At 41.7% G+C, this 13,464-nt stretch overlaps 1 protein-coding gene across 2 annotated transcripts in view; it reads left to right on the forward strand.

The window, feature by feature from the left end:
• Positions 1-10,665: 10,665 nt before the first annotated feature.
• Positions 10,666-13,464, forward strand: part of LOC115208360 (protein CBFA2T2) — a 51,471-nt gene continuing 48,672 nt past the window's right edge. For both annotated transcript variants that reach the window (XM_029776348.1, XM_029776346.1), the window contains exon 1: positions 10,666-10,905. Coding sequence is in view for 1 of the 2 variants with exons in the window: in XM_029776346.1 (XP_029632206.1) it covers positions 10,878-10,905 (28 nt within the window). In the remaining variant the exon portion in view is untranslated. The remainder of the gene's footprint in view (positions 10,906-13,464) is intronic.

Genomic DNA, 13,464 nt, shown 5'->3' on the forward strand with positions numbered 1-13,464 from the left:
ATTATTTATTTATTCATGTTTAAGGCTCTCAGTATCTATGTGGAGAATGTGAATCTAAGATTTCCAACGATATATGATTAAACGGTATAAGTGGGCAATTACGTGTTGTATGCTGACATTGTTTGTCATGGGTTAATATTTCTACTGGATTAAATGAATGGGATAGACGAATGAAAGAAAGAGTGATAACACACAGAAAGTTACCATAGCTGCACTACTATCACACATTTTCCGACTCTAGGGACATAGACCTTCAAAGAAATCACGATGAGACATCGTCACCCCAAGTGAGCCCGACCGACCCCCCTGGCTCATGGACTAATTGGGAATAGGGTGCTATTTGGAATGCAACCAGACAGTTGCGAGAAAGGAGCTTGTCTGAGTCTGTCAAGCTATGTAGGTTAGCTGTAAATGCACTGCTGCACTGTATCTGCTACAAGGCAGCACTGCAGTTACTGTACCCCTATCTAGAACGAGTGGCCCTCAACTTGTATGCCTGTCCCTGTCCTTTTAGGTTATGTATTTTTTGTACTGCAACTCCCCTGACAAGGATACGGGAAGGAAGTACACTAATGGAGTCCCTTCAAAATGTATGTAGTCTACCTTTAACACATGATGATGCACAGAGGAAAGAGTTGGCCCAAGGGACATGAACTGCAATACAACGTGTGTGTGGAATACATTTTCTAATATTTTCTATTCAGGTGTGCTTGTACTAATAACAGTTTTTGGAGGGCTTATACTTATACTGTTATGTTGCAAATACCAAATTGAAAAGGAACTAAGAAACTAAGAAGAAGTTGTAAATGGAGCTGTTAGATCGTCTTTCTTCGGTTCCCAAACCTTTGTTACCCTCTGGTGGTCAAACCTATCTATTGCATGTGACTTCTTGTGAACTATCAGGTCTCTTCACATAAGAATGTTATGTCTGCTCATCCTGGGGTGACACTAATGCGACGCATAAGAAATGCAGATAAAGAAGAGTGTAGGGTGAAGTCTCCCAACTAATGGTTAGGATTGGGGGAGAGGAAGCTGATCCTAGACCTGTACCTAAGGGAAACTTCACCCCGGAGCAATACGGAACATTACATGAAAAACAGGAAAAGCTAAATGTGACACAAACATACCGGTTTCCCCAATCTAGTTACATGATTGGGATAATGTAGCAATGTGGGATGACCTCTGACCTCAGCTATGACTATAATACTTTACAATACTTTTCAATACCGCTACTGTATACTGTAACTACAATACTTTATTTAATAATGAAATGGGGAGAAAGATTAGAGGATATGTGGAAAAGGGGAAGTCACTCATAAGCGGAAATCGAAGTCCCACCACTGGGGGGGGGCATATGTAGTCTGGAGTCGGATCTAGGATCAGTTTATCCTTTCAGATCATAATGAATTACATTACATGGACTGGGAGACCTGATCCTAGATCAGCACTCCTACTCTGAGACGATTTATGAATACGGGCCCTGTTGTCTGTGTGAACTTGTGTTCAATGCCATCTATCCCCAGCTTTGTTATGGTGATACATATTCATATGATACAAAGCCAAGCCACATAAATGCCACCAGCACCCTTTGTAACCCAACCCCCCCCCCACCCCCCCCCACCCCATGCACCATAGGATTAAGTGTTTACCCCAATAGTGTCTTGAGTACAGCATTTCCAGACAGATGTCCATTTCAATATACTTTCAATACCCCCCCCCCCCCCCCCACATACACACACACACACACACACACACAATCACAAACACACACACACACACACACAAACACACACACCCACAGACATGAAATCCAAACACAGACATGTACACTTAGGCTGATATCCAAAGGTTACTTAAATGAATCTGTTAAAGATGTCTAGATAGATAGCTAGACAGACAAACAATTGATTGGTTGATTGATTGATTGATTGATTGATTGATTGATTGATTGATTGAGTAAGTGGTGTGTTTAAAGTTGGATCCCAGAATAACATTCCCAGGTCTGACAATATAATTTATTGCTACCACTCTGATATAAGTGTTAAAACACTGTAAATTTCAAAGGCCTTGACCGAGGTCAAAATACACTGACTGATATGATAGTCACAGACACAAGCACTGTTATTAAAATGAAGGCTCCCAAGTCACTGCAACAAGAATCACTTTAGTATTTATGATTTATTCATCTTTAAGACTCTCGGTATCAGAGGTTATATCTATGTGGACAACGCTGCTTGATTTGAGTGGCACACATAACAACGGGCACAATTATGACAAATTCTTTGACCATATGACCTAGTCTTCATACATCTGTCATGCTGTTGTTCCTTTGTAATTTGTATGGCAGGTGGCCACCCCAAGCCATTCTAAAGGATACAATTTAATATTCTTAAAAGCTACAATGAATGGAACACCATGGGTTCATATAAGACTCAACAAAGGCCCATGAGCGTAGTTACAAACACACACTTGAGGGTTAACCGTATAAATCCATAATAACACAAAATAACCCACACACATACATAGATGCAGATGATTCTGATTTCCTTGTGTGTGTGTGTGTGTGTGTGTGTGTGTGTGTGTGTGTGTGTGTGTGTGTGTGTGTGTGTGTGCGTGCGTGCGTGTGTGTGTGTGTGTGTGTATGTGTGTGTGTATGTGTTTGTATGTGTGAGCGCACGTGTGTGTGTTTGTGTGCGTGCAGGTGTGTTTGGGAGGCGGGTCTTGAGTGTGTGTGTGTGTGTGTGTGTGTGTGTGTGTGTGTGTGTGTGTGTGTGTTTACAGTATCTTCAGAAAGTATTCACACCCCTTGACTTTTTCCACGTTTTGTTGTGTTACAAAGTGGGACTCAAATGGATTTAATTGTCATTTTTGTCAACGATCTACACAAAATAATCTGTAATGTCAAAGTGGAATAAAAATTTAAACATTTGTAAAGAATTAAGGAAAAATAAAACACTCATATATCTTGATTAATTAAGTATTCAACGCCCCGAGAATACGTTTATTTGTATTTTTTTTAAATTTTTAGTCATTTAGCAGACGCTCTTATCCAGAGCGACTTACAGTAGTGAATGCATACACTTGGATTGTAAAATATTTGTGCATTATTCTTTAAAAAATTATTCAAGCTCTGTCAAGTAGGCTGTCATTGCTAGACAGCCATTTTCAAATCTTGCCATAGATTTTGAAGCTGATTTAAGTCAAAACTGTACCTAGGCCACAACATTCAATGTCATCTCGGTAACCAATTCCAGTGTATATTTGGCCTTGTGTTTTAGGTTATTGTCCTGCTGAAAGATGAATTTGTCTCCCAGTGTCAGTTCGAAAGCTGACTGAACCACGTTTTCCTCTAGGATTTTGCCTGTGCTTATCTCTATTCCATTTATTTTTATCCCCCAAAAAACTCCCTAGTTCATGCCAATGACAAGCATACCCATATTATGATGCAGCCATCACCATGCTTGAAAATATGAAAAAGTGAAACTCAGTGATGTGTTGTGTTGGATTTGCCCCAAACATAACGCTTTGTATTCGGGCCATAAAGTTAATTTCTTTGCCACATTTTTTGTAGTTTTACTGTTTTATTGCAAACAGGATGCATGTTTTGGAATATGTTTATTCTGTATAGGCTTCCTTACTTTCATTTAGGCCAATTTATTGGGATATTCCAAAAATTGTTACATGGTCAAATTTCAATTAAAATGTTGTTAAAATTAAAAAAAATATATTATAACAATAAATAATTGACAATCTAACTTAAAACCTCTCTGGGATAGGGGGCAGTATTTTCACGTCCGGATGAAAAGCATGCCCAAAGTAAACTGCCTGCTACTCAGGCCCAGAAGCTAGGATATGCATATAATTAGTAGATTTGGATAGAAAACACTCTGAAGTTTCTAAAACTGTTAGAATAATGTCTGTGAGTATAACAGAACTGATTTGGCAGGCGAAACCCCAAGCACAATCAATCCAGGGAATTTTTTTCCAATGGTTTTCTATGGGAGACCTGATTTATAAGCGCACAGATTGTAGTTCCTATGGCTTCCGCTAGATGTCACCAGTCTTTAGAAATTGTTTGGTGTTTTTCTTTTGAGAAATGAAGAAGTAGTGCTGTTCTTTTTACGTGTCACTCTGAAGGGCTTTAGTCTTTTGTTGCACGTGAACTGGAGCTTTATTTTGATGAATTACACTTATATTTTTGTGAAGGTTGAATATTGATATTTCTGTAGTTTGAATTTGGCGTGCTACAATTTCACTGGATGTTGTCAAATCAATCCCGCTAATGGGATTTGAGCGGGATTCACACTTATTAATCAAAACAAAAACAAATTACCAAAAACAAAAACACATTAATTCAATCAAATATCATGTAACAATCATCAGTCCTTCAATTTGTTAGTCAGTCAGTTATGGTTGGTCTGGTAGAGTTGTTGACGGTGTGTTTGTGTCTTTGTGTTGAGGGAGGGGATGCGGTATCTGGCAGTTGCTGGATGAAGGTAGCAGTTGAGGTTGGTCGGTGCTGTGTCCAGGATTGGTGCTGGTGTTCGGGCTGGGACCAGGAAAAAAAAAATGGAGTTATTCTCCTGTGGTCTGCTCGCTCCCGGCATAGGTTGGTCTCTTTGGTCCTTCGTCCTCGCCTCTGGTTCTGGTGGTGATGCTGTGTCTGGGGGGGGGGGGACTAGTCTGTCATTTAGGTTAGTATTGTGGAGTAACTACAATGTTGTTGATCCAGTTTCCTCCTATCACAGCCATTAAACTCCGTAACTGTCACCCATGGTCTCATGGTGAAATCCCTGAACGGTTTCCTTCCTCTCCAGCAACTGAGTTAGGAAGGATGTCTGTATCTTTGTAGTGACTGGGTGGGTTGATACACCATCTAAAATGTTATTATTAACTTCAACATGCTCAAAGGGATATTCAATGTCTGCTATTCTTTTCTTGATTTTTTTATCTGCCAATAGGAGACCTTCTTTGCGAGGCATTGTAAAACCTCCCTGGTCTTTGTGGTTGAATCTGTGTTTGATTTTCACGGCTCAACTAAGGGATCTTACAAATAATAATCGTTCAACAATCATGTTAAACACTATTATTGCACACAGAGTCCATGCCACTTATTGAGCACATTTTTACTCCTGAATTTACTTAGGCTTGCCATAATGAAGGGGTTGAATATTTAATGACTCAAGACATTTCAGCTTTTCATTTTAAATTAATTAATAAAATAACATAATTCCACTTTGACATTATGGGGTATTGTGTGTAGGTCAGTGACACAAAATCTCCATTTAATTAATTTTAAATTCAGGCTATAATAACAAAATGTGGAAAAAGTAAAGGGGTGTGGATACTTTCTGAAGGCACTATATGTGTGTGTATGTGTGCATTTTGAGGGTTTGGTGTGTGTGTGTGTGTGTGTGTGTGTGTGTGTGTGTGTGTGTGTGTGTGTGTGTGTGCATATACAAACATAACATATGCATTCACAAATACAAACACAATCCTCCCCTCAAAAAAACAGACACGTAACCACAATCAACCACAATCTAAACCATGTCTCAACTCCCTGAAGACGGTCTCAACTCCCTGAAGATGGTCTCAACTCCCTGAAGACGGTGGTGGTGGAGTGGTGGACAGTTGGGGATGGTCTGCTGATTAATTTAAACTCCCCCCTCCACCTCAACCCCCTTCCCCCTCTCCAGATCTGCAGAGCTGCTGCCATATGGGCCAGTGTGTCTGTCTGAGTGGACGGCTGGCAGCCTGGCCTGCTACCCCCAGCAGCTTGTCATGGGGGTGGTGGGGGGAGGGATGGATGGATGGATGGAGGTTGGGCTCTGCCACCCTGATTGAGGCAAGGTTACGCGGCCCAGGGCCCTGACTGTTAGCCTGGTCCACCTGTTCCACTGTCAAACCAGGTGTGTGTGTGTGTGTGCGTGTGCGTGTGCGTGTGCGTGTGCGTGTGTGTGAGAGAGAGAGCGAGACCATCCATCTTCCCACACCCTAGTTAGTTGGCAACAGCTGGTTTCAGATGAACGCAGTGAGCATATAGTACTTTACATTGCAATGCGTTTTAATAAGTTGGGGTGGATAGGTTAGGGCGACTCACTCTATCCATTAACCAATATGTATCACCCACCTGGATTATACAGTACCACAGACAGAGGTGACTCGAGTCATGAGTGAGACTTTGGATGGCAATGAGGGGTCAAGGGAGAGTTCGAGGTCAGGGAGGCTGCACCTGAGACTTGTGCGCCTTCTGCCCTATAGCTCTGTCCTCTATTGTCCCCTCGGCGTTCGTTGCGCTCATTATTTACTTTCGCTCTTTTCTTCCTGAATAATGTAAAGGTATAGATGCATGAGGACAGAGGGAGGATCTACATAATGGGCTATCTCTCTCTCTCCATCTGGCCCATGGATGTTGTAATCCACACTGTCTGTCTGTCTGTCTGTCTGTCTGTCTGTCTGTCTGTCTGTCTGTCTGTCTGTCTGTCTGTCTGGGGTTCCTCCCCTACTCTCCCCCCTATGCTTAACCCCACGCATGATATGGATGCCCTCTGCACTGTCTCATATTTGATTGACGGGGTAGTACTAGCGGGATTTGGAGCATGTGTGTATTGAGGTTGTGTGTGTGTGTATGTGTGCGTGCGTGTTGAGGGGTGGTGGTGTACATGTGTGTGTCAAGACTGATGGTGTGCGTGTCTGTGTGTGTGTGTGTGCGCGCGTTGAGGGTGATGGCAGTGCTAATTCTGGAGAATGAACACGGCGTCTGCCGCATGACCCCTCTGACACGACCGTTTCCTGAGCTCAGCTGATACGCGTGCCGCCGTGTGGGATCAACATGCGGAGGACAAAAAAAGAGGGGGAGGAGGACAAGTGGACAGCAGGCACAGAGTTGATGAATGACGACCACAGCGACCACGACAACCGCGACCCATCTTGCTGGCCCCCCCAAACCATGGCATTGGCCCTAACCCCACCTAACCCCGCCTGACCCAAATTCTGCCCCGGGTCAGGTTAAGAGTCACCGGACAAGGGCCGGACAGTCAGTAGGAGCAGGAAGTGTGGCAGGGTGTGCGATCTGTCAGGTCACCCACAGCTCAGTGGCAGGCTGCAGCAGACCTGCTGGTGTGTGATTAAAGGAGCGGTGACAAAGACGCCGAGGCCAGCTGTCACGCACAGGGAAGTAATGACGGCAAATCCCGGCCGTCTGACTCTCCAGTCTTTGACTTTAGCCATCTTTTGTTAACGTGTTACTGAGTTGTTTTACTAGCGGTTTTAGGTACTGTTTAGTTACTCTAAAGGTTATCACTTGTCAACACTTTCCTGGACCACCCAAAGGCAAAATGTATGCATGTATGACTGTAAGTTGCTTTGGATAAAAGCGTATGCTAAATGAGATATATATATATATATACAAACATATACACATATACACATATACAGTACCAGTCAAAAGTTTGGACACACCTACTCATTCAAGGATTTTTCTTTATTTTTACTATTTTCTACATTGTAGAATAATAGTGAAGACATAAAAAAACGATGAAATAACACATGGAATCATGTAGTAACCAAAAAAAGTGTTAAATAAATCTAAATATAGTTTATATTTGAGATTCATCAAAGTAGCCACCCTTTGCATTGATGACAGCTTTGCACACTCTTGGCATTCTCTCAACCAGCTTCATGAGGAAGGCTTTTCCAACAGTCTTGAAAGAGTTCTCACATATGCTGAGCACTTGTTGGCTGCTTTTCCTTCACTCTGCGGTCCAACTCATCCCAAACCATCTCAATTTGGTTGAGGTTGGGTGATTGTGGAGGCCAGGTCATCTGATGCAGCACTCCATCTCTCTCCTTCTTGATCAAATAGCCCTTACACAGCCTGGAGGTGTTTCGGGTCATTGTCCGGTTGAAAAACAAATGATAGTACACTGCGTATCACTGCAGAATGCTGTGGTTGCCATGCTGGTTATGTGTGGAGGCCAGGTCATGATGCAGCAATCCCTTACTCTCCTTCTTGGTCAAATAGCCCTTACACAGCCTGGAGGTGTATTGGTCATTGTCCTGTTGAAAAACAAATGATAGTCCCACTAAGCCCTAAACAGATGGGATGGTGTATCGCTGCAGAATGCTGTGGTAGCCATGCTGGTTAAGTGTGCCTTGAATTCTAAATAAATCACAGACAGTGTCACCAGCAAAGCACCCCCACAACATCACACCTCCTCCATGCTTCACGGTGCGAACCACACATGAGGAGATTATCGATTCACCTACTCTGCGTCTCACAAAGACACGGCGGTTGGAACCAAATATCTCAAATTTTGACTCATTAGACCAAAGGACAGATTTCCCCTGGTCTAATGTCCATTGCTTATGTTTCTTGGCCAAGCAAGTCTCTTCTTGTTATTGGTGTCCTTTAGTAGTGGTTTCTTTGCAGCAATTTGACCATGAAGGCCTGATTCACACAGTCTCCTCTGAACAGTTGATGTTGAGATGTGTCTGTTGTTTGAACTCTGTGAAGCATTTATTTGTGCTGCAACTCTAATGAACCTATCCTCTGCAGCAGAGGTAACTCTGGGTATTCCTCTCCTGTGGCTGTCCTCATGAGAGCCAAATTCATCATAACGCTTGATGGTTTTTGCAACTACACTTGAAGAAGTTTTCGAAGTTCTTGACATTTTCCAGATTGACTAACCTTAATGTCTTAAAGTAATGGACTGTCATTTCTCTTTGCTTATTTTAGCTATTCTTGCCATAATATGGACTTCATATTTTACCAAATAGGGCTATCTTCTGTATACCATCCATACCTTGTCACAACACATCTGATTGGTTCAGATGCATTAAACAAATTAACAAATGTACTTTTAACAAATGCATTTCAGGTGACTACTTCATGAAGCTGGCTAAGAGAATGCCAAGAGTGTGCAAATCAGTCATCAAGGCAACTACTTTGAAGAATCTCAAATATAAAATATATTTTGATTTGTTTAACACTTTTTTGGTTACGACATGATTCCATATGTGTTATTTCATAGTTTTGATGTCATCACTATTATTCCACAATGTAGAAAATAGTAAAAATAAAGAAAAACCCTTGAATGAGTAGATGTGTCCAAACTTTTGACTGGTACTGTATATATATATATATATATATATATATATATATATATATATATAATTATATATATATATATAATTCTGCCATAGTGTGAGAATTTGACCTTTCAAACTCAACCTTGAACTTCTTCCATCATAAATGTTCTTAATCTATTCCCTATTCATCTGTTCCCTAGAATAGTAAACTATGTGGATGGAGATTATGAAGATATAGGGGATTACATGCAAAATGCCTGTTCCCCATCTCAAATGTTTGAAGATGCTGTAGATGCAGTTGAGTGCAGACTCAAAGGTGACAACCTCTCCCTCTGTCAATGCAATTCAATAAACTTTATTGACATGGAAAGTTAAAGCACTTTTTTACATTGTCAAAGTAAACACATAAGACCATAATATCTCCCTCCCCCCTCTCTCTCTCTCTCTCTCCTTGTCCAAACACACTCTCTTACAGATCAGTTCGATGCAGTTGAGAAAGCAGACAAGAGCAGACCCAAAGATGACAAGCTCTCTTGCTCCCTCTTCAAGCCACCCTCCGATAGGTGAAGGTCCCTGGTGGGGTTGATGGGCTGCAGCCTGTAGTAGCAGGTATTGGACCGGGTCACGGTGGGCGTTCATTTGTTATTGTAACTCAGCAGCTGTGCATCATGCTCCCTAGAGCAGGTGGCAGCCTTGCAGGGGTGGTGGATGGGGGAGGAGAAGAGGGGGAAGGAGGCAGGAGCATGTGGCATGTGTTTGCGTGGCTGGGGGAGGGGAATGGGGGGGGGGTTAGAAGGCTAGCTCTCAGCAACCAAATTAAATATCGTGTTTGCTAGAGAAACAACATATGAGGGCCTGGATGGGGTCCAATGCCAATCATTCCTTGCCTTCAATAGGTTGTTGTGTTGTAGAAAGGCAAGAAAGCAACACTCTTTACATTGAAAATAAGAATTTGTTCTCAACTGACTTGGCTAGTTAAATAAAGGTCAAATAAAATAAATAAAACATGGCAGGAGGATGCCTCAAATAAATATTGGAAGTGTATGTGTTTAAGGCCTACGTCAATTTCTGTTAAATATACATTATTATTATTATATTATCAAATATTTTACATTTTAGTCATTTAGTAGATGCTCTTATCCAGAACGACTTGCAGTAATGAGTCCATAGATTTTTATACTTTTTTTCCGTAAATATAAATGTATTGATTAGCACATGTGATGGCTGTGCATCTATGATCAAATTAGCCTACAACATCACCAAAATACAGCACCGAATCAATCTAAACATTCTCACCATGGATACAATGTTGACAAGTAGTCTAATGACATTAAGACTACAGTATATGACCTATATGCATTGCCAACAACCTAATTGATATCTTGATTTAAAAGAAATGGCTCCAAGCAACAACAAAAAACATTTGGTCTAAACCGTGGATATGTGAGCAAGTGGTGGTCTATTGTCGTGACTCGCGTTAATCATTTCCAAAACACTGGTGTTCGTATTTCCCTGCTGTTACGACGGTGTAATAACGCAGCAGTGCATTTGCTTTTTTGTCGAAAGGATTACAAATAGTCCCGCCCACTCAAATATTCAGTGCAATCTTGCTACAGTAGCAGCCTATGCCCCATGATACCTGATGCAGTGTTACGAATCACAGCGGGCTTTTATCTTCATTGAGAAACAACACGTCAATGCGAGATATCAATCGACGAGCATATCATTTTAATTTACAGTTGGCTGTACCTTGAAACGTGCACACTGTCATTTAAAGTGCGAAGAGCATGGTCGGGATTCCGGGCGCTTTTCAATGTAAGTAGCCTAACTAAACTAGTATCTATGTAGGCTAATGCTGTGGGGTGGTATATGTTTTGGTGTTGTAAAATACACGCAACACGTGTTTGTGGGCGTTTTTGGTGTTAATATTTGGATTATTTGTATATTATCCTATCACAATTTGTGTGGATCAGATGCGCTAAAATCAAAGATGGTGGATAAATGAAGATATATTACTCAGGTCGTTTACCATTGAATATAATTGTTCAGTTCCGGTCTACTTAACTGGGTCTGTCTCCCATAGACACCAATGCAATAGCAGCTGGGTCTGGTCTACGTAAATTAAAGGCAATGAACTAACCAGGAAAAAAAGGAAAACAAACAGGGGAGTGGGGTGTCTGGCTTCCTCTTCCGTCTCTGCTAATTTAAAGTGGCAGTCAGACTCATTTTCACCTCATTTAACACCTGATTTACTTAACAAAAGGCACATCTCAATAGGTGGTTAGGTGGTCCAGGTAAGTGAGGTGGGGGGCTTTCCTCTTTTGTTATCTATTGTTCATCAAGCAAGGGGGAGGCCGATGACATCACAACTTCCCATCAAACCAACTCATCTAATGCTCTACTCCTTGAAGTTTGCAGTTGTGTCTCAAAACCACGATTTTTCTCAAAGCATATTTTTTTAGCCTTTAGTGTGCGTACTTTACTATATTTATACTTGGGATATCACTTTTCAACAGGAAAAGTTCAAAAATCACATATACCTGCGTCACCTACACCTGGGTCTCGCACACTCAGGAACAATGCAGAAACAGTCTTTTGTCCAGGGTGTTTTGTAGCCAAATGTAATGTTATGATGTTCAGTATGCAGACATTTTTCAATTTCACCTCAATATTTTGACTGAGAGTGCAAACGTTCAATGGGACCAACATTTACCAAAAATATTCACACATTTGGTGTCAATGCAAATGTGTCTCATTATTTCACTAATACATTGTTTTATTACCTCATAACTTTCATCGTAAGTAAACATAATCAACCGTTTTCATTCATGTCATAGTTAGATAATTACATTTTTGTAGCCTAACTTTAGGCTATTATAACATGCATATCCTTCTGTTGTGAGCTTTGCCCTCATATAGCTCATACTATCCTGCTATTATGCTCCAATTTGATTCAATAGCAGGGCCGCCACTCTAAATGTGCCTTTTCATTGGAGGATTTGGAATTAATCCACCAGGCAAAGTTTTGCACCATCTGGAGTTTACAGCTTTTCAAGACAATAACACCAGGCGGTCGAAAGACTGCCAATAGAGAACTCCCACTTGTCTACTTAGCCTGTGGGACAAAGGCACAGTCATGCAATGCAAGTGGGATCGCCAGTTCTAGCCAGAGCCTCAGGGCACAACTGTATCATTGTTTGACCCGGGGGCACCAATTCGTCTCCCTTTTTCCCTAACGTCAGAATAACAAACGATGGCCTGACAAAGTACAAGACAGTAATGATGATGATAATGATGATCATATTTTGTTACATTAACCAGCAGGGAGCAGCAGAGCTCCTCTGGCAGCCATGTTAGAACTGTAATCGTTTTATGGTTCTTAGTGTTCTGGGATTTTGGTCCAAAATGTTGACCTGAATACATGTTAAATTACATCTAGTTAGTACGTAGTTGTTTTTTTGTTTTTTTTAATGAAATTAACGGTTTTAGAGTATGGATGGGAGAGTGGTGCCTTCGTTGTCTTTGCTGGGAGATAGTGTGCGATAACAAACGTGTCAAAGAGAGTACACCATCACTCATGTTCTTTCTCAATCATTCCCCCGAATTGTTGCTGTTTTGTCTCTTGATTAAATTAAATCCACTTGAAAACATGTGGCCAAGTTGGACGCTCCTACAATTTCCCCCTTTTTCCTTCTTTCTTTCTCGCTTTTGTGTGTGTGAGCGAGTCAGATTCCAATCCCCTGACTTTTAAAAGGGAAATAAATTACAAAGCCCTGCAGGTTTGCATTAGGCTCCTAATTGAGTTTGGCTCGAGTGGCTCGTCCGGGTTGCCAGATCTGGCCCCTTTGTGTTGTCGTGTGGGACAATTTCCCTGGCGCTGTGGAGAGAGAGGTGCCTGTAGCGGGGAGTGAGTCAGCCCAGCATCCTCATTTCCTCTCATGTGCTGCTCTCTCTGGTCTCCGAGTGGGTCTTTCCACCAGTAACACCTGTTAATGCTTTACTGGGCCCCACGGTATTGCTCTGGCTGGGGGCTCATCCAGCTCCGTCGTCAGGCCCATCAGATTGGAGGAGGTTTGCTCTAAGTCTGGCTCCCATTAACTATCAGAGGATGAATCTATGTTTGATTCAGAAACGCGGATGATTTGAGCGTGGTGGAATTGAATTGGGTTTGAGGTTTGACTCATCACTGATGGGTGATGACATTTTGTTCAATGTGTGTGCACAGGCAGATCATTCTTAGACATTTGTAAAGTGTTGCTATGAGTGAAAACAACTTGAGCACACGTTCATGCTTAGTGTTGCGTAATATCAGGGTGCCTCGCTCTTCCATAACCTCATCAATTGATGACAACAAAAACAATTATTCTGTTCCAA

Source organism: Salmo trutta, chromosome 14 (assembly GCF_901001165.1).
Source record: "Salmo trutta chromosome 14, fSalTru1.1, whole genome shotgun sequence".
NCBI classification, from domain to species: Eukaryota; Metazoa; Chordata; class Actinopteri; order Salmoniformes; family Salmonidae; genus Salmo; species Salmo trutta.